Source organism: Neodiprion virginianus, chromosome 6, assembly GCF_021901495.1.
Source record: "Neodiprion virginianus isolate iyNeoVirg1 chromosome 6, iyNeoVirg1.1, whole genome shotgun sequence".
NCBI classification, from domain to species: Eukaryota; Metazoa; Arthropoda; class Insecta; order Hymenoptera; family Diprionidae; genus Neodiprion; species Neodiprion virginianus.
This window is the reverse complement of record NC_060882.1, coordinates 8,108,187-8,130,243: the sequence shown is the minus strand read 5'-3', so window position 1 is coordinate 8,130,243 and position 22,057 is coordinate 8,108,187. Positions and strand designations below refer to the sequence as shown.

Here is a 22,057-nt window from a genome sequence, read left to right as displayed (position 1 = left end):
CCTTCCGCCCCCGTCATTCTCCCGATCGGGGGGGAGGGAGGTGGGGGAGAGGCAGGCAACCCCCACCCATTGGGGGATGAGTCGAGAATGCGGCAGGCTCTGCATACCGTGCAAGCCTAGGCCATATTAAACCCATCTAGAGGGTGGACGGTTGGTAATAGAAGTTGTGGAGAAGCACGGATGTGGAGGATAAAGCGTCGTTTTTCTCTCCATCGCAAGCACCTGCGCACGCATGCTTTTTTTTCATATATTTTTCTTCATCCTGCGCATACATTCATGTATGTACGTGCCTACTTTCGGATATGTGCACGAAGAATAACTCCGAAGTGAAGTGAAGTTTTTTTCCACCCTCTTTTATATGTACGAACTTTAATGCTAAACTTTAGACACGAATTATTTCACGGTATATTATTACGGATTGTCGCTGAACGACATATCGATTATCGCACAGCTTCGGTTCAGATATGTCTAATCACAGCGTTGATCACGCACGCTGTTGAAATGTTCGTGAAAATTACAAGGGGCTGAATAGAAAAGGGGCAGCATTGTCTCGCACCTGTATTTTGAATTTTTTTGTGAGGGGGGTCAAAGAGCAAAATGGCCTCATAATGGAAGAGTGGCGATGACCAATATTGTGGTAATTGCGGGGAATTTCAAAATGCAAAAAGACGAACTACCTATAAAAAAAGTCAGATTGTAGAAATGAAAAAAGTTCTAAGTATGGAAGGGCAAAATATAGAATCTTCAGAATTTTCTGCATTGACTGTATTTTTACTGACTTTGACCTGACTTTCTGTATTTTAAAAATGCATTGATAACGCTACTCTACGATAGTGTGGCCAGTCTATTTCTTGATTTCAACCATTTTTTTAATAACATTATTCAAGGAATTTGTGCATTAATTCACTTATTTCATGTCCATCAGCCGCCAAAAACTAATCCCTTCAGCGTAAACAAGCCTTGATATTTAAAAAATGAACATACCTATAGGTCCAAAATTTCATTACTCTTCCATCATCTTGATGTTAGTAGATAAAATTATCGAACGATGTCTTGTCGAGTACGAGCCTACAAAACATCCCGCAAAAATTTTTTCTTTCGAAAATGATAAAAAATGATTTGCTTCGTGTTTCTCGTTAGTCTGAAAATTGTGTTTTTTAAAATTTTTTATTCGATCCTTGTTCACATTTAATTCCCAAATTCACAGTAGTAAAATAGGTTTTTTTTTTTTTTTAACACCGTAGAACGCAAACGACGTACAACAACTTTCGATGTTGGAAAATTCAATTACTTCATATTACCGATTACACGAAAAAATCTCCAAAAAAAGTACCGCAATATTAAACAGTTTAGTCAAGATATGTATATTAGACTGATTAATCAATGTCAATGTAATCATTATCATGCGCTTGTTTCGTTTTTCATTCATACCCAATTATCATTTAACAAGATAATTTTTTACCCGTTATTGGCAGACCTAAATAATAAAATTCCGCAGCATGTATTGATAAATTTCCTCTCTAGGCCGTCACTAGTTGCTTACGTGATATTATTACCTGTGTCGAGGTAAATGCCCATTAATCATTTTTCAATCACACGTCATATTCGTTTCGCCCCACTCGTCATTACAGCTCGCTGACTACAATTGGGATGCGAAATACGAAGTACTCCAATCAAGTCCGCAATAACACGCAATGCGGAGGGTAATTTCATTGTGAGTAAAAATCTCGGTATACGCCTTGTTTATTTTTTCACGATACATTTTTCGTTTTCAATTTTGATTAACGAAATTTTCTTGTCTATTTTATTTTATTTCTTTCATTTTTATACAATAACGACGTCAGCGTATACGCCGAAATTCCGAACCTTTATAAAACCGTAACAGTATTCAAAAATGATTATACATGAAAGTGTCAAAGTTCATAGGATCCGAGAAAATCGAAACCTCGGATATTTCGATTGTGATCTGAATCCCGGAAGGCGGTAGATGATTCAAGAATATACAAACCTGAGGGAAAATTCCGCATGAAACCGGAAGGGGGGTTGATGTGAAAGGGGAAAAACGGGAGGTATACGAAATGTTTCCCCAACACCTTGGGTAATATCGCAAGGAGAGGTATAACAAAATCTTCAGATTTATACGGTAAACCGAATACGTGCAAAGGTCTTTCCAGTTGCAAATGTTCGTTGCTTCGGGCACTGTGCGCCATGTGGCACGTAGCCAAAAAATTCTTTCGTTTTTTTTTTCCACCCCAACGTTTTTTTGCTATTGCTATTGCCGCTTCCGTATTTTTTTTTTTTTTTTTGTTCTGTTTTTTTTGTCTGTTTCTTAGCTTTCTTCATATTCTCTACTTGTATTATTTAATTTTTATTTTTCACTATTTTCTACCCGCTCAGTCGCGCCATTCCATCAGCTAAAACCTCCCTCTGGCTTCGTTTTATTAATTTTTTTTCTTCGTCTATTCTTTGCTTAGTTTCAATCGAGTCCCGAGCCAAGCAATTCTCTTTGCATATATTTTCATCCGTCTCCCGATCATGCAATCACCCGAAATGTGCACTTTCACACAAAATTTATCCGCCCTGAGTAGCGAAATATGCGAAATGCATTTTGCGATGTGAAAAAAAAAATGTTGCTTCCTTATTAAAAACGATAGAAAAATAATATCGTCTCGAACAATTGGAAGGGATCGATATCCGTTGGCGAAGAAAATCGTAAAGAAAAAAAAAAAAAAATGAATAACACCGACCGAATTATCACCGCAGCTTCATAAATTACAAATTCCTCAGAGAGCTGTCGGGCGCAAAGACGGCATAAAACCGATTTCTACCTAACGACGAACGTCACCTTGACACAGCCAGGCTAATCAGGACTGACCCAGTTAAGGTCAAGTATTCTCGTATCTCACGCTGTATAGGTGAGCATAATGCACGTATCTAACATTTCTCAGAAGCTCCGAAGCTTCTATACCCGCAGCATCACCTTGGTTACATGCGGGGATTCCCGGCGGCGGCTTAAGCTTGGTGGAATTTGAACCCTGTGTACACAACTCAAAAGATCAAAGACCGGAATGTAATTTGCCAGCAGATAATCTTCCGCCATTATCCGCGATAATGAATTTCAATATTACAGGAGAATCGTTCGTTAGTCTATAATTGCATAATCGATGAACCGTGGGAGAAAATCACGCAACGTCTTTTTGCGAGTGAAAGCGAGACGCGGAAGTAAAAAAACTTGGAATGCAAGAATGAGTCGGGTATGCTTTTTACCGAGGGATATATTTAACCGGTTGATACCGCGCACCTACCTACCCTCTTATAATAGAAGAACGATGACGCAAAAAGATGGCGGGGAAAGCCTCGGGCTCTCGAGTCTTATATATACACACCACTAATTGGAACCATTGTGGCTGAGAGTTGAAAAACCAGTCCACGCTAACCATCGAACTCGGTATTTCACCACTCGCAGCAAAGATTTCAATCCCACTTCTTTGTTCTTAGAACCGTGATATCTGCAAGTGCACCGACCCGTCCGAAAATTCTTCTCACTTTTGGCAAATATTCGTCAAAGACGGGAAACGAAAAACTAAAAGTGCGGACTGAGTCAAACCTCCCAAAAACTTTTTTAATGTGTTACAACGAGTCCCGAATTTGCAGAAGGAATCTGCCGGATTCCCATGTTGTGAATTGTCGTCAAACTTAAGGGGTTAAATGCGGTTGTCACGGGCAAAATACAAGATTTTTTTTTCATTAATAATTCAAATGCTTTTTTTCTTCGAAAACCGAGCGTGATTTCACGGTGCAATTTGTATAATTTTTTTTGTCAAAACGTGTTTAAACATTATCGAAATACATCAATTCTCTGAAAAAAGAAATTTTCTCACGGTAATAACAATAACTTGAGAACGTTTCATATGTATCATACGAAAAAAATGCTGTTTGTACGAAGGATTTTATTTTTTACGAAAACTTGCTGTTTTATTGAAAGGAAAAACCAGAATGTCACAAGACGAAAATAGTGATTTTTAAGTGAATTTTAGATTAAATTTTTCACTTAAAAATTAAGAAAATTTTTAAGTGAAACCACTGCAGTTTTGGTAAAAATCGAAATTTCAAAAAATACTTTATTCAATCAGCAGATGTTGACGTCTTATGACAGAATAATTTCTTTCGTATATTTCAGATAAGATGTTCCGAAGCTATCATAGTAACCGCAGAAAAGAAAAACTCTTTGCAGAGAAATATATCATGATAATTAATAAAAAAAAAAATGTATTAAGTTTAATAATTGTAGTATAAAATCAGGCTCTGTTTTCGATTCCAAAATGCAAACAAAATTCTTGAATTTCGCCAACGACAACTGCACACAACCCCGTAATAATAGAGAGAAAGAAGATCTCGTTAAGTTTGTCAAATACCAACCTTTCCCATCTTTTCCATACGGCTTTTGGCTCTTGATCCTACATTGCGAGTACACAGGTATACATCACTACGTTATTACACGCGTATACCGAGATAATTATAATTATTTGTCTGGTGAAAAGGACCGTAGGATTCAAAGGAATTCATTCCCTCGAAGGATCGGAGGGAGCAAGGCTATAAGGCTTGAGGTTTTTCAAGCCGGCACCTATACGCAGTTTCAGCGATTTCCCCGGACCGCGACTTGACTCGTTCACTTTTCGGTGCCATCTTCCTCGCAACGATTCACCCCGAAAAGCTGCTTGCCACGCAGAATGAAAGAAAGCAATCGACTTGCTCGTGATCCCCGTAACTTGACCGACTGCCTTCCGTTATTTGCCTACACAATTGAAACGTGGAATAAATTGTGGGTGGTTGAAACGTATCAGCGACGCTGCGGCTGAGCTGCTGAATTAGTAAAATCTAAAATGAGGCCCTGAAGACTCTTGCAAGGTTTCTTATATTATTTTTCATCTATTTTTCGATACAAAATCACATTCGCAATTTCAACTGCCATAACAATTCGGTCTTTTTTTTCCGCACGTAAGTACGCAATTTTTTTTGTCGATGATAAGAAAATTTTGGAGCTGTGAAGAAAGTGTAATGAAATTAAAAAAAAAAAAAAATGTTTTCTCTTTTCTTCCCACGCATAACATCAAACGCGGAAGCGAGAGTACCTGACGTAGGCTTAAGGCAGATTCGCGCGCGTATGTGAAGAAGGTTAAATAGGATTAAGGATCCTTTCACAGCGGCGCTCTTTACTGCCCCGAAGTAGGATTACTCATCGTAATTGTAGGCGCGATGGCGAATCTCTCCTCAGCTCATCGTCGATGCTGTACACGTGTACCATGCGTGTATACACGACGTACACCTACACGCGAAAATCAAAGGAGGGTCTGGACAAAAAACGAAGAGGGCACAAATTGGGAGAAAAAGTAAGAGTCGATCCTCCGAACCGTGCAGACGAGAGCCTCGGGACAGGTTGATATAGACGGTGAGGTGTTGGAGGTGGAGGAGGTGGAGGAGGTCGGGAGTTTGACGACTTTCCTCCCGAAGAACCAGCCATCTCGCCTAAGACATTTCGAACGTGACATTCAGCGTCGTAATCGTCGTCTTCTTACTCGGCTCCGCTTCTTATTCTTATCCTTTTCTTGTTATTGTTTTTCAGGTAAAAGATGGGCTGGATTTTGACGGGTTTCGGTGTCACCCTGGCCGTTTTTATCGCCGCAGGAATTGTCTTGGTGCTTTTTAGAAGGTGAGGATTCTAACTTTTGACCCGATCGATGCAGCCAAAAATATAATACGAAGTCATAGGTATACCGAACGAATTTTCGCCGCCATCGTGGCTTTCGCTGCTAACGTATATATACGCATATCCATGGGTATATAACTTAAATTAACGGCGACAATAACTATTACAGATATCGCGTGGGTTGGCAATGGGGAGCGAGAAACGTGTGGAGCATCTGCGAGGAGTGTAGACAAAGATTATCCTGGCTTTGGGCTCCGAGGGAGGAAAAGGTAGAGTAAAGAAAGGAGAAATACTTGGATGAGGAAACGAAATATTAAAATTACAAAAATTATGCGAGCTGGTCAGTGTAATATAACCCGGAATTATTGATCACGATGTCAGCGGAAGTGAATCGTAAGTTCTGCGTGAAATATCGCTGTGCTACTAGGTATAACAGAAGCGATATACAGCAGACTGCGACTCGTTAACGTGGACGTATAATACATTAATTAAATTCTTATTTTTTTTTTTTCTCATTCACCTAACACCGAGGGATGTATAATAAATCCTAATTTTTTGCTCGAGCTTCCAGGTCGTTACACATACCATCAATTTATTAATTAACGTTTATACAAACTTGCCGATAATGCCGCGAATGAATGGAGTTTCATTTTTAAATTTAACCAGGAACAATTACCTTTTGTTCAAATTACGCTTTTAGCGCAATCAGCTAATCACGTTACAATTACGCGTTAAGGAAAAACGAAAGAATTCAACTCGTTAGACCAACGTAAAAAATTCACTTTTTTTTAGAACTGCCGTTAAATAGCGTATGTGCTTATCTCTTTTCGTAACTTATTAGAAGCTTCTTTTTTCTTTTTTTTTCTTTTTACTTGAAGACATTGGGAACTCGAAATTAAGTAAAATTTTTTACTTCGCACTTTACGACAAGTCATTTGTTCCAAGAAATTGCGAACGTTTCCAATAACTGCGATCATCAACCACTGATGATTAAAATTTTTTAAATAAACTGCAATGAATTTTAGCAAGCCCGCACTGGTGCAATAATGAAATGCAAATACACAGTTATGTTATAAGTAAACACCCAACGAGCATTCTCGTCAGAAGATCGATCGTTCGCTGAGTTCCATGAATATCAAGCCCCGCGATTCTACCGTAAGGATACTCAAACAGCGTGCTGAATAGTTATGAAGTGCATTAATGCCAGCCAACACCAAGCTGAGCTGGTTTATTAATTGAGTCCCTTTAATTGACTCGCACTACTTTTTCGCCGTGACTACGCGCCAACTTTGGCTAAATAATTATTCGGCACCGCCCGTAATCGATAAAGGATGTCTGAACCCAATCACAAAACGATGCCAACGGTTGTTTTTCAGGTCGGACTGGTCAAGGCTCAGCATCCGACGGGTCAGACTATTCCCGGTTTGTATCGGCAGGCCGGAAACACCTCACACCACATCCTCCACAGCGAGAGCGACTTGAGATTGGACGCGCAAGGAGCTTTCACGAGGTTTTTACCATCTCATACATTCGCAAGCTCGATAAACGAGTGATTCTTGAGGCTCTGTATAATCGGATAAGCTTGGTGCATGGTAGTTCGCGTCACATGTTCAGTAATGCCTTGGGCTTCCGGCTAACTTGTTTTTAATCCGAAAAAAAAAAAAATTCGAGTTCGTTTCAATACGAATTATGTGACAATGCATCGCCAGTCATTGTTGCATAATTCGTATAGAATTAGACTCGCATTTTATTTCGGATCGAAACAAGTTGACCGTAAAGCTACGGCCTTTATACGTTTTACCGTACATTGGTTGGTAATTATTTTTCACCTCGCGTAACCGCGTGAATCGTGTCAAATTAACACTTGGCAATATCGCGCGGCACAACTCCTTGTCAGTCACGTGTTTGTACGGTAATTATACTTGTATGTAAGACTAGCTCGAGGTCGTAGTTACCGGGCTGCTCGAAGCGTCCACGGGGTTAGAAACAGGCGATAAGGGTAGTCGTAATATTCCAGCGTGGTTCGTCGAGGAAGCAGCGCTGCAACAGTCACAGAGCTAATTATAAAAGCGTTCTAATTAACCAAAGATTCGAGGTGTTAAAGGTACACAGTTACAGTAGCGGTTTCCCGCTTTCCCTCCGGAGCGTTGAACATTCGCGGGAAAAGTTTGCAGGCCGCAAAATTGACGATACGTAGTGTTACGACGTTAGGAGCTTTTCCATATCCACCCGAACATCGCCCTTTAAGCGTTAATGGAAGTTTGAGTTATTCATGCAGCATCGACACCGCGGTGCGCCAGTGTAAAAGCTTATACACGAGTAGCCGAGCTTGGGATAAAGTACAGCGTAAGGGTGGTTTGAGTATCCCTCGCGCAAAGGATCGCCCTTCGCATTATGGATATAGAGGAAATATTTACCCCCGCAGCTTCAGTGCTGCCGCGAAATAGGTGAAATTTATTTTTACTAATATCGAACAGACTATACCGCCTCGCTACACGCTTTCAGCTTTCAGGCTTTTTTCAAATTATCCTATAATAACCGTTATAAAAATAGAAGAATCTCATCGGGATAGCTTGAAAGATGTGAAAAATTCTTTGTTAGACATTTGGCGTTTTTTGTACCTTGGAACGTTTTGTGACAATTTACGATATGACTAAAATCAATGTATGTATTTACCTAACTTCACTAGAATCATCCGGCAACAATCCTAATCAATTTCATCCGCTGTACGTCGTTACTTCTGAAAGGTGATTGGAATGTGGCGGAAAAAGTTGAAACATACCAAGTCTTGGCTTTGTTGGAATCAGATGAATTGACTGCGATTGTTAAAATCGTTGCTAATTAAGTTTCGATTTCTTCCCCCTTGCTAAAGTATGCGAAGCTCGAACCGTTGATGAGATTTTCGTACAGTGTAACATTCCGATGTTTAACCGTACAGGTACTACCAAATAATAATGACAGCGATGGTAGTCAAAATTATGTGTCCGGGTTAATCGCGGGGATTTGAACCCTTTCAAAATTAACTAGACAGAATGAGAGTAAATCTCGGTCGTAATTTAGAACAGAATTGAAATATACAACGAACATAGGATGCCGAATCCCTCACCGACTCAACTATAAACCCTCGTAAACGTGTCGTCGAACCGAGGTCAACCTTAATATATTCAAATTGGGGGGTATTGTGTTGGTATAATATACAGCGTACTGAGAATGTACACCATCTTACTACCATGCAAATACGAGCTTTTGTGAGAAAATTACATCCCAGCACGGGTGTGCATAAAAAATTCACGTCGAAACTGCGGTGAAACGATAAAATTTCCGAACAGCCGCATCGGGTTAGAAAAATGATATCGTCGTGTTAAAATTCGGCGAATCGTTCGCAGGTTCGAATCGGTGGACAGGGACCTGCATCCTCCGATCGGAGGGACCTCGATACCTCCCCAGCCTCTGAGACCGGCACCGCAACCGAAGCCGATAGCTCGACCGAGACCGTCGCCTCTGCATGCGCCAAATGCGAGCGAAAATCTGCGGCTACAGGACATCGGTCCGGCGCCCTTAACGCCCCCGCCTCAAGGATTGCCGGCCCCTGGTAACGGGCCCCAGCATCGGGGGCAGAGCGCGTTCATATTTCCAAGCGAACCGAAGCCGGGATACAAGTACGAAGTTAAGCAGGCGATGAAGCACAGCAGCGAAAGCTCCCAGACGAATTCGCACGGGGTTTTCGGTGGCGGGGTGTTTCAAAATTCGGGCCTAGGTCAGTGCCAGGATTACGTGTTTCCGAGCGGCGGTTACGACGGCTTGAAGATGAAATCCGATCACGAAAGTTTCGCGGGAACCGGAAGCTTCCAGCAGTACGGATCGGCGGGCGAGCAGCGAGCCGTGAGGTACCCCGTATTACCTGCAACGAAAGAAGAAACCGAGCAGCTTGCGGAGCCTTTCGGGAGTCGCGAATCGGGCCAGAGAACCCTCGGATCGATTTACAATCCGAGACACGCGCGAACCGAGCTGAGATCTTCGCTGAGTGGCTACGCCGGCGGCTCGTCAACGGCCCAGACAATTATGGAGTCGATTTACGGCCCCCAGGCGGCCTCGAAGATGCTTCAGAACGGCCAGAACGGCACCGAGACGAGCTGCTGCAACAGCCAAGGCGGCGGCTCGTCGCAGAATCAAAGCTTGATTGAAATGACACCGTTCAGAGCGCAACTACAAAACGTACCTGAGGGAGAGGCCGGGGCCTCCCACACGATAGGACATAACGCAATGGCCAAGTCTCAAGGGTTTCAGAACGCCTCGCAGATGATGCAGAGCAAACAACCGGTGATATATTCGTTTTACGCCGGCCAGAATAGCCAGACGACAGCGCAGGATCATAAAACGATTTCCCAGAGTACTTCCAAGGGGAGAGGACTGCAGGACAATGCCTCCGTTTCCTCGCTACTCTCCGACAACCCGCATCCCGGTCCAGTTCCACCCCCGGCACCTCCTGACCCGCCCAACGGCGGAAATTCCACGTTGAGAAAAAACGGACCAACAACCGGCGAACGCATATTCAACGCCCTGAGATCAGTCACGTCGCAAAGTTACATCGACGCCTCCGAGTTTTACAAGTAAGTTTTGGTTCAGGGTGAGAGTTTCACCCATTTTACCCATCTTGACGGAAATAAATAAATATATACCGTTGTGTAGGTATTATACGTGTAAATAAGCCGAGTAGGTGTAAAAACTTGACCCTCGTGCTGGTGCTGAATTTCTAATTGAAATTTGAAGACAAGGATCTAAAATCGTACATCAGCTCCGAGCGTCATGTGAGCAACGTTGATATTTCAGCTCGGTACTATCCTCCGCTCAGCAAGTCCAGAGGTTCACGTTTCCACCCTCCGAATCATCCGAAGACGGTACACCGAGTCATCGGACACCAAACGATGCTCAAGGGTTCTACGTGGAACCGGAAATGCCGGGATTAACGAAGACGGGACGAGGCTCGGACCTTTACAGCCCCGAGCTTAATTTGGAGGCTCACAGAACGGCGCAGGAGGTCAGTGATGAAAACGCGAATGACAATTGGAGGAATAAAAATGTCAAGGGGTTACGAATTTGGGTTTACTTACAATAACGACCGTTCGTCTTTCTCTTCCCAGGTATACAACAGTCTCCAGGATCCACCTGCATCCCCGTTACTTCTAAAGGACCTCAGCCAGGAACCTCATCCTTATCTCACGGATCCCAGTTTCACAAGGACATCGGAGGTGATAAGATAACGTACCGATTGTGACACCAAAAACTCCGACGAGCTACGGGTTGCGATTCTGAGCGTTGTTTTGTTCTGTTTTCTTTGCAGGATATTTTCAACAGCCTTGAACAGAGGAGAAAAAGCATGGAGAGACTGAACGGTTTTCAAGATTATACCGAAGTGGAAATAACAGACCCCCCAAGGTATGTTTATTTTGCGTACATAATTTCCGTGAAAAAAACTACAGTCGTAAAAGTTTCGCTTAAATTAGGTACACACACATCCTAATTCAACCGCAAACGCCCTTATAATTTGCTTTTACCTTACTCAGAAGACGGAGTAATCAGGATCTCTGCACCGCTTTGGAAGAGGTTCAAATGAAACGAAGGCTCTCCCAGGTAAGAGCGACTTTTGCAGATGATAAAATAATTCTTTGGCCTCGCAGAAGACGAAAATCGTGCGTTCGGTGAAATCTGCTCAATGCGAACATGCCGTGAAAGGGGAAAGGAAATATATTTTTTCGATCCGTGCACGCGGTGTATTAAAATATACGTGAAGTATGGAAAATGGATGGTATACGTGCGTACGTATATGTGATCACCGAAAAAACCGGCGAACCTTCGAGGAAAGACTCGCATTCATAAACGGGCTTTTCACGCAGATGTGAAGACCGTCTCATCTGAGTAGGTACATAAGCTTCCCTTTGACTGGCTGAATGATTTTCCCTTATGCTCAGCAGGCGATTTTGCAACAAGGGGAGGACACGAGTCGGCCAAAGCGTGTCAGGCGTGAAATAAGCCAACTTTTTTTTATCCACGTTCGATACAATATCAGAGGGACACTACATGCGATTTATTCCGATATCATCTTCTCCTGGGTTGAAAATATATGCATAACGTACCGTGTCTCGGACGATATCGATTCGGTCACTCGTTCTCGCTGCGACGTACTTTCGTTGAATCTCCATCTAGATGCGAATTGTAATTGCACGTCCTTGTTCAGTCCGCCGAAGAATCCTACCCGGGATTCGGGATTGGAGAGATCGTCGAATCGTTGCCGGACAGTCGGCGGGGATCTCAGGGACCCGAGCCTGAACCACCGCCCGACGAATCAACCCTGAAAAGAGCTGTGAGTTGCGACAGCGTCTGCTCGGACACCAGCGTGGTCCTCGGTGATCTGGAGGAAACTCCGATCGTCGGGCATCTCTGCGTTGGTCTCGAGTACGAGCGATGGGGTGGACGAGGTGGCGAAGGAGATCTGACGGTGAGCGTCCTCGAGGCCAGGGACTTGATTACCTCGGACGGAAGACCCGCCCAGAACACGTTTGTCAGGTGAATAAAAGGTTTTCTCGTGGAAAAAGTTTGTGTGATCGAAAAAAAAAAAAAAAAAACACTCATCTGTCATTTTTACGATGACTTCTGTAACAAGGAAAGACCCTTAATTTTTATAATAAGAAATCATCTGAAATAGCGCGCCCATTGGGTAAATACCTCGTTACGAAGAAGTTTTACTTCGATGAAAGACAACAATTTTCGCAATCTGTGCAGATATGGTTTTTGTCTTGAAAGTGCAATTTTTTATATTGAATTTTTTCAAATGCTAAGGCATCGTTCCACTTTGAAACTGCGTAATTAGAAACATTTCTACCTTCTTCAAAAATTTGTGTAAAAATATTAAAATTTTGACACCTTATATTCAAACTAAAACGTCGAGTGGTTAAAAAAACATCAGAAAAACCGATTCATGCGAAAATAGAATCTATTTTCAGCTTCGGTTGGTTTCTTCCTTTGTTACGTATAAACCACAGTTTAGAATTCGACAGTTTATGATCTCAAAATGAATGGGTAATTACAGTGACAAGAAAAGCATTTGTAAATGAATTGTAGTAAGATTTGAGTAACGTTATAGTTTTTCGTTGCGCAGCCACTTCCGAATCAACAATTTGAGCCCCAAATTTGAAAAACGAATCTCCAAATCACCCTCTGTACAGAGAATAAATGTTTCTAAGATACTTCAAAAATTTTCGAACAAGCGCACTAAGATCCAACAAAGACAAGGTAAAAAGCGACTTCCTTACTTGGTTCCAGAGTTTGTCTTCTTCCGGACAGACAAACGCACGTTCAGACAAGATTGTACCGAAGCTCGCCGTCGCCGAGTTACCAGGAAAAGTTCCTCTTCCCTTTGGACGGTGGTCCCGTGGGACGTTCTCTGCTGGTTGAAGTAAGTCCTGAAAATGATTTCGAGTAACATTTTGAAAGTGTAGAAACCCCACGAAGGGTGCGAACCTCGTTATTGGGTGATGAAAATTCGCAGAAAGGATGAAAAGCTCTGAAATTAAACCCGCTTCGTTTCAGGTCTTCTCGGTTGACATTAGCATGGGTGGCGGCGCCTCGCTCCTCGCCGAAGCCAGTTTGAAATTAGGTCCTGCACCACGACCACCCGCAACCACGTGGCTGCCTCTTATCGGCACCGCCTTGCCGATTCCCCATCTCGGTGAATTGATGTTCTCTTTGAGCTACCTACCAACGGCCGAGAGGCTAACTCTGGTCGTGGTGAAGGCGAGGAATTTACGAGGAGCAAATCCACTACCCGGTGACACGTTCGTCAAGGTATACTTACTGCAGCATGGTAAAAAGATGCACAAAAAGAGAACGTCCGTGAAGAAGGGTGAGAAGAGTCCGATTTTCAACGAGGCAATCATCTTCAATGTACCTGCTCATGCGTTACAGGTAATTTCTATAAATACACGGCTGTTCGGAATTAGAAACTGATCGAGCATTTTCTCAAGTAAAATCTCTTCTCCGATCAGAGTATCCAACTGAGGCTAACCGTCGCCGAGGCCGGGGAACCCAGGGCTTATCCCGTGGGACACGTAATCGTTGGCGGAGATGCTTCGGGACGAGCGTTGGCGCATTGGAGGCAAATGCTGACCGCCCTGAGGCGTCCCGTGGCGATGTGGCATCCCCTCAGGAAGTGAAATTTACAAGAGGCGAAACAGGCATAGAATCGGAAACAGGCCGTGATCGTGATCGTATACCTGCATTACGTTATGCATTAACTATATTACAGTAGAACGCTAGAAATTGAAAGAGATATCTACCCGGTGGTGGTGGAGAAATATAGTATATGAAGTTGTAATTACGATAAACGAACTAGTCACGCGAGAGAAAATAAATTATAAGTCACACGATAGGTTAAATCTGAAAAAAATTTCAAGAGAAACGTTCAACTGGCTATTGATATCGGAATGCATCACGAATATACATTTCGTACAAAATTGACATGGAAGGAAAGAAATAATCGTTATCACCGCGGTAAAGTATAAAATATTATCATAATTATTGTTATTATTAACGTTTATTGGTACTTGTATAGGAGCGAATTACGTAAAATATTGGATAATGAATATGACGTGTGAAAATAATGTACGCCAGGATAGTGTGTACGCGATAAGTTCGATTACAGGAATAAGTTATACCGATTACAGGAAAGGAACGAACAGGAAAAGAAATTGCAGCCAAATCGTATGTAACGCAGACTGTTTACAAACGAATGATTTGTAAACAAATTGTTTCATACACGAAGATTCGTATGAGGAAAAAAGTTTAATAGATTGTTATCGAGTGTAAGTTAAATTTATCAGCTATTGGTGTAAAAGTACGAGTGAATTTCTGTTCATTATACGTATTTAATATCGCTGCGATTATCGATGTTCATCACATCACAGACTGAAGTCTACGGAATGCATTGGTATCAAATCATTAGTAAAAAGAAAAACTATTCGATATTAATGTAATACACGATTAGTTATAGTTTAAGGAAGGAGCCTGGTGACAATTTCAAAGAAATACACTACCGGTTCGTTTTTTTTTTTTTTTTTTTAATTTCGACGTTTCATACTCAATTTTCTTCATCTTTCTTGACCTTATTCGTATTGACACTGAAGTAAAATCATTGGATATTGCTTAACTCACACTTGTCTTACTAGACATCAAATCTTAAAATAGAGCTTCTTGAAAGAGCAAACTTTAATTTGGTTGAAATAACATTTTCATTTTAAAAAATGTGTGCCCCGTTTAAGGTTTAGTTGTGTCCTCCCTTGAAGATGATACAAGATTCGCGACTGTTCGGAAAAATAAATGAAAAAATTAATTTTAATTTCTACGGTGAGCAAAAATTACGGGATTTAAATTACCTGTGGTTGAGAAAATATCAAGAAAAGTTGTGACTAGACGAAGTAATTGAAATTCTCAAACGTATAATTATATATACCCAGCTGGACGGTTATTATAAGTAATTAACGATTGTAATATAATTTGTGTTACATTCGATCAGTGGTAGTGCTAGTGTATGAAATTAAAAAAAAAAAAAAAAAAATATATACATATATATATTTATTATTTCAAGTATAGTATACAAGAAAACTGAAAAACGCGTAAGAAGTGAAAAAGTTGAAATATTGTTATTTGCAATGCAATGTTAACCTTTGTACAGAGTTTATTAGCGATGTATTTAACGTGCAACGTGTCTTACAAATTGAGATTTGAAAGAAAAATTCTTTTTTCTAAAAAAAAAAAAAAAACAAAAAAACCTAAAAAAAAAACTAAAAAACTTTCATTCAACATACTATATGATAAATAAAAAAAAAAAAAAAAATACTATAATTGTCGCTTGAATCACTACTATTCGAAAGAAGGAGAAAACAGAAGGAAAAAAAAAATTATCAACTTCCATATTTTTTACACTCACAATATATTAACCGAATTATTACATATTCTTAAACGCCTGCGTCTACGTATATAATAAATATATCCGAGAAGATCCGTAAATTTCTTTTGGCCAATAATCACAACCGCCAGGGTGATTTACGGATCGTGACAAGAAAGTTGTTTAAAACATTGTACTATACTTGGCCTTCTCGACCTTATAGTCTATACCTCTACATAACTTTTGTACCTCTTCGTAAAGCGTCTTGAAAAAAAAAAAATGAAAACGTTATACCTATTACGTGTATATCTCATCAATTGTTACACATATTACAACTACTTCCTGTATACCCACATTATAATATACGTATAAAACATATTATATTATATTATAGGTATATAAAATATACGTATACACTTTGCCATAACTTTAATTCATATTTAATCAGGTTTTTTCTATCGCCAATACTATGGGACTAATACTGCTAAATTAATAATATACATATATACACATAAATCATATTTCATTCGACTTCGAACTGTAAGTTTCAAACGTAAGAGAAATGACAAAAAAGAAAAAAAGATTAAAGAATTAAAAATGTTTACCTCCATATTTGAAAACGCATACATACGTATAATTATATGATTACGTATACAATACCGAATATACAATACATATGCATATGTGAATTCATACATACTGGTAAGAAATAATTACCATTAGCACTGTTGTACATCAGCACAAAAATTGAATCCTCTATTCTTAATACGTGCGTGTATGTTATAATATTAAATGATTATTATTATTAGTATTATTATTATTTTTATTATCACTGTTGTTGTTGTACATGATGTGAGGTGCGTATCGTAAACACACAAAGACAAAGAATACAAGCGAAAGGAAAAATATGACGAAGCTTGCGATGGAGGCAATAGTATAATATTTTAGCTGCCGGTGCATATTTGTCTGTGTGTGAAATTTTACTAACAAATTTAGTTTTGAGACAGGGGCTAGACTGTAGCGTAATCAGTTTTTTCAAATAACAAAGCATGCGAGTGGCGATATTGCGGCATTGCAAACGATGGAGACAATAATAGAGCTAGACGATTTGCCCTATAATGGTTAATGAAAAAGAAGTAATCATTATTTTTCAATGCTTTTTTATTGCTTTTTCATTAGTCTCATTTCGAGTAAAAATACCAGGCCAAATAGTAGTTTAAAAAATGTCCACTAACATATCCATTGTCGATATGTCACGATATCATAGTTGATAAAACTAGCAATTTCTTCAAGTATTTCTATTTAAAGGTATTTTTCTTTTTTTTTCTCCAATTATGGGGTGAATTGCATTTCAACTATGGGTGTAATTAGTGGTGATTACACGCTCAGAACGTATGGCGAATGCCAGAGAAAAAAAAAAAAAATACTGGGAAATTTAAATTATTTTATATTTTTGTTACGCCTCTCTGTGATATAATAAGGGCACATTCACACCACCCTGTATAATGCATTAAAATCGATGTATCTCGTTATAAGGTGAAAAAAAAAAAAAAAAATTAGTTTGGAAACAAGAAAAATGTGAAAAAAAAGAGGGGAAAAAAAAAACTGTCCTTGCCCAACTGCCCTTCCTATATATAATATCGTATTTTAGAACTCGTTGATATCACAGCTTGAATTTGATAGAAATTATAGACCGGAGAATAATTCGTATTTCCATGTGTGTTAGACACAAAATGCGAGCGACAGTTTTAAAAAGAATACACAACTAACGTGGTTCAACGTTATTAAAATTAAATTAAACAAAACAAAGAGGAAAAAAAATCCAATTATTTAAGCTATGACGTCGACGTGCCTATTATACCGCATAAAGCATATATATATATATATACTGCAGATATATTATGTATTATTATTAATAAACGCGTAAGAATATATATATATATATACATATATTATACATATAATACTATACATATAACGCATTACGTGAAAATAATATATTTGAAAAGAAAAATAATAACAAAAACAAAAGAAATTAATCAAATTATTAAATACAGATGTAAATTATTATACCGCATGACACGTGACAAATGGAGAAAAAATTCATTGTATACTTACATGGGTGTGTATGTATGTACATACAAATATACTCTATTTATGCTTATCGTAAATAATTATCCGTCTACACAAGCATGGATAAAAAATCTTATGTAACACGATGAATCGCAAGCTAAATAATTTCTAAATTCATCATTAATCACTGATCGGTTTCTCTAGTTACTTTGTAAAGATGATTAAAGAATAAAATTTCGCACTGTTTAACGCTAATCGCGTTCCAGGATTATCTAAATTATGTAGCAGAATTTTTATTTTCTTTTTATCGCCTGTACAGCACCTAAGATTGCCACGAGCAAATGGATATTATTTAGCATGCGGACCAAGATGTTTCGACGCTTTAAAAATATGATTGATTTTAATGATTTGGTATGAAAAATGTATGTATGTACATTCATGCACCTTTGTCGTTGTTAATTATGATGGTTGCAGTTCTATTTACACGGTTGGAATTACTTTTACTGAATAAAGCAAGAAAAATATACTTGAAAGTTTTTAATTCCCCCCACCCTTACTATAATTCTGAAAAATTAACTAACAAACGATCTTTTATAATATTATTACACGGTTATTTTCGTCGACTTTTTGTCAAGGTCCGGACTTAAAGTCAAATTATAACTGAATTGGTTAGTTTCACACGAACAAATATCTTATGATCTTCAAAAATTCGTTAAAATATTCGTTTTTGCGGCAGAGCCTATCGAGCTGGATTTTGATTGATAAAGAAATAAAATCTATTTTATCAGATAAAGGCAAAATTTGTCACTCCAAGTGATCCGCACGCAAGACGCACAAGCTACGAAAATCACTCAATCAATCTCAGCGTGAAACTTGGGAACGTTGGAATGATATGAGTACGGGAATAACGAAAAGTGTAAATAAAAGTATTTCTATTAATAACCAGTTTCCTAATTTAGCACTTCATTTACTCATAATATGCACACATTTGTCATTTGTCGTTATCAAAATATAATCATAGCGGCATCATTAACATTATATTGACATGCACATAATACCTACATGTGTCTATACATAAAATATATATATACATATACATATATATATATATTTGTTTATTTATTTATTTATTAAAATCTTCGGATATGCTCAAATATATCTTTAATTGTCTATAATTTAACAATAATTCAACTGCAGGGCATAACGTCGTATACACGAGTGTACACATATATACATAAATATTTTATCATGGTTAATTGAATTAGGTAGTTTTCTTTTAAATATATTCACTCATTAAAATAGAATCTAAATACATGTGTATTCATAGGCGTGTATCCGTATAACATACTATACATAATACATATGCGTATACTATTAATTACATTTATTTTTTATATTTACATATGATTATTCAAGTGAAATTCCACGTGTAAAGGATCACTCGGGTCTAAGATACTTTTAAAAGATTTTCGAATTGGCATTTGCAATACATGGTAACTCTGTCAACGTCGCAGAGATTGTTGTATTCAGTTTACTATTGACACATTTTTACCAACTTTTCTCCAGTAAAGAAATGAATCTTGTATTCCAAATAAATAATTTGAAAACTAAGGACCAAAACAAAACTAAGATGGTATACTATTTTCAGAAGATTTAGACATTTTTCACGTAAAACTGTACAGCTATAATTTCTACTTCATGTGGGATAACATGAAATGAATAATCATCGGAATGAGTATAACGGGAAAATGTGCGTTACAAATAACTCAAGGAAATCTTATAGAGTTTGAAAAATTGTGTGATAGAAAAATCTAAGTCTCCAAGACTAGCTGACATGCAATACTGAAAAAAGTGCGACCCCACTGATTCTTTCTACGTGCAAATTGCTCTTATTTCGTTTCATAAGCTGAGCATATTTTTCAAGTGATTCACTTCAAACGTACTTTTATACACTTTTGCATTCATATCATGTCCATAATACATGTAATATGTAGGTATTTTATTTATTATAATTAACAAACTAATAATTGGTCCCTAAGAGTCACAGCCAGTAAATGCAACAAACAACAGTCTGAGTTTAAGGCCACTCCACTACAGTAATGGATTAATTCACTCGTATTCCAGTAGTTAATAACTTATTTTTCGTTTTCAATTCACACATTTGTCAAACAGAGTATACAAACCGAGCGATTCGAAACATTGTCAGAAAATCTTGGACCTGTCAGTTAAAACAAAATAAGAACAAAGAAATGACTGAGCAAATCCTAATCAACATTCTATAAAGGTAGATTGTGAAATAAACCATATTCAATTTAGAAATAGCGTATCGACTATCGGGTTCGTTGTTTAAAATATTACCTATTGTACATTACATTTCAAATTTCGATCAACGAAAAGTTTTCGAAAGAATGCTGTGGACTACAACATTTTCAGATATTCGAAAAAAAATTGACTATTACAGATCAAACCCGTGGCACCAGTGTGAACAATAAGGCTCAGGTAAAAATTGAGTAAGACGCTTAGACGATCAGGTATGTGTATAATTGTGTTTTTTGTGTATTACAGTAGTGGCAAAATCTTATTGGTGACTGTAAGCCGCTATTGTTGACTGTCGAATAAGCGCCACAAGCCCCTTCCCCTTTGGTAAAATGTTATCAAGAACCAATTATACAACCTGAAAGTTTTACCTCTACTCTTGTACATATACATTACAGTAGGACCTCGTCAGTCCTCGTCTGCCCTCTTCCTGACTACTAGCATTACTGGCGGGGACTATGGTAACGCACCAGCTAGCGGTGGTTGCGATGACCAGCTAGCCAGCAGTTTAGGCACACGGCAGATTATAGCGATTGGCCCCCTCCCCCCAGTACAGTTGGTACTAACGTAATTTCTACTGTAAAATTCATCTGAGTTAAACGGTTATAAAACTATGCCAAAGCTCCATTTCATAGTTCACTTTTTTCTTCTTATATATCTATAACTTAAGGTATACTGCTAAATTTATAAAAGGTTTGAGAGAGAATCATACTTCTTTTTGCAATACATGTAGACGCGCGTACAAGAGATTTTCGCACACTAAATTCTCGACAACTCAAGGTATTTAGCCAATATTTGATATGCAAACTATTTCGTTGATAAAAGTGTTGGCTGAAAAATAATGTGCGATAATTTTAGGTTTTCAACATCGAGGAAAACCTTGTCTTCATCGTGAAATCAATATGACCGCTATTGGACACACTTATAATTTGGTCTTGGCTTTACGCTGATTCTAAATCATATCAAAAGTTGTTCACGCCAAGTGAAATGACAACTAGCTAAAGTTGAAGTATAATTCAACCCTCAATTAAGTTTTAATAATTGTGAATACAGTGCGCAAAATGAACCTGTATCCATTTTACGTGCGTAGCAATATGAAACTGGTATGATTGGCTGTTAAATAGCATAAACTAGTTCACACAATTCCTTAGGAGTGCAAATCACGAAACTAGATCACATCAAAATCTAAATTCGGGACGCGTTAATACTTTTTTTTTTTTTAATTTCTTTTTAGCCAACCAAAAGTGGATAGGTACTGTGGCAAGTAGCACGTAATATAAAATCAGGCGTTGTACTCTTTGTGTGTGTTTACAGGTGTGTCTGTGTATTTATGGAGGAAAGGATATATAACAATACTTTCAACTAACTGCGATATTACTGTTTGTTGTTTGGTGGTTGGATTTAATCTTGAAGAGGTATCTGCTTATTGTGACACACGGATGTCATGCAACTACAGTTGTCAGAGCGTTATCCTTAGGCCCATAACTTCCTGGTCTGAAAAAATTTAAGTATTTCAATGAGTCTAAATTAATTCTTCAATACAACGTCCGACAGTGTAAAATATTCATTTATTCGTAGGCGAAAATTGTACGAACATAATGTTCAAACTAATTAGCTGAATAATAAATTTTAAGCTGTGCTAATACAGTGATTGTTAAAACTCTGGATAAGAAATTGGCACTCAAATAGATAAACTAAAACAATAAGTAATAATGTTATTAAAAAAACAGCAAAAATGACGACAAACTATATAACTATTTTTTCTACATTTTTTCACTTCATATCATACGTGATGAAGTCCAGATTTTACTGTTGTTAATTTTTGAAAAATGTATGATTAATAGAGTGGTAGTTATTATAAGCAAAATGCAATGTATGAAAAATATGATGTTGCAAGTTATGGCGGCAACACGGTTACTTACCTGTATGTGTAGAAATTCCGAGTACAGAGAACAAACAATATACATGAAAAAGAGAAAGAAATCATGCAGCTTACCTTGGAATATGTGCAGAATGTTCCA

The 22,057-nt window shown here is 38.4% G+C and overlaps 2 protein-coding genes across 5 annotated transcripts in view; one reads left to right on the top strand and one right to left on the bottom strand.

The window, feature by feature from the left end:
* The window catches only part of LOC124307056 (uncharacterized), a 32,135-nt gene extending 14,866 nt beyond the window's left edge, over nucleotides 1–17,269 (top strand). Inside the window, exons 2-14 of one of the 2 annotated variants that reach the window (XM_046768370.1) lie at nucleotides 5,124–5,390; nucleotides 5,624–5,710; nucleotides 5,877–5,976; nucleotides 7,084–7,217; nucleotides 9,094–10,317; nucleotides 10,538–10,745; nucleotides 10,849–10,956; nucleotides 11,049–11,143; nucleotides 11,272–11,338; nucleotides 11,943–12,271; nucleotides 13,028–13,160; nucleotides 13,295–13,669; nucleotides 13,750–17,269. In XM_046768370.1, the coding sequence (XP_046624326.1) occupies nucleotides 5,631–5,710; nucleotides 5,877–5,976; nucleotides 7,084–7,217; nucleotides 9,094–10,317; nucleotides 10,538–10,745; nucleotides 10,849–10,956; nucleotides 11,049–11,143; nucleotides 11,272–11,338; nucleotides 11,943–12,271; nucleotides 13,028–13,160; nucleotides 13,295–13,669; nucleotides 13,750–13,917 (3,021 nt within the window). In that variant the 5' untranslated portion in view covers nucleotides 5,124–5,390; nucleotides 5,624–5,630 and the 3' untranslated portion in view covers nucleotides 13,918–17,269. The remainder of the gene's footprint in view (nucleotides 1–5,123; nucleotides 5,391–5,623; nucleotides 5,711–5,876; nucleotides 5,977–7,083; nucleotides 7,218–9,093; nucleotides 10,318–10,537; nucleotides 10,746–10,848; nucleotides 10,957–11,048; nucleotides 11,144–11,271; nucleotides 11,339–11,942; nucleotides 12,272–13,027; nucleotides 13,161–13,294; nucleotides 13,670–13,749) is intronic. The other variant, XM_046768369.1, reaches the window with a different exon arrangement.
* Nucleotides 17,270–18,035: 766 nt separating this feature from the next.
* The window catches only part of LOC124307866 (phospholipid-transporting ATPase VD), a 62,400-nt gene continuing 58,378 nt past the window's right edge, over nucleotides 18,036–22,057 (bottom strand). For all 3 annotated transcript variants that reach the window (XM_046770018.1, XM_046770020.1, XM_046770019.1), the window contains exon 18: nucleotides 18,036–21,530. In XM_046770018.1, the coding sequence (XP_046625974.1) occupies nucleotides 21,479–21,530 (52 nt within the window). In that variant the 3' untranslated portion in view covers nucleotides 18,036–21,478. The remainder of the gene's footprint in view (nucleotides 21,531–22,057) is intronic.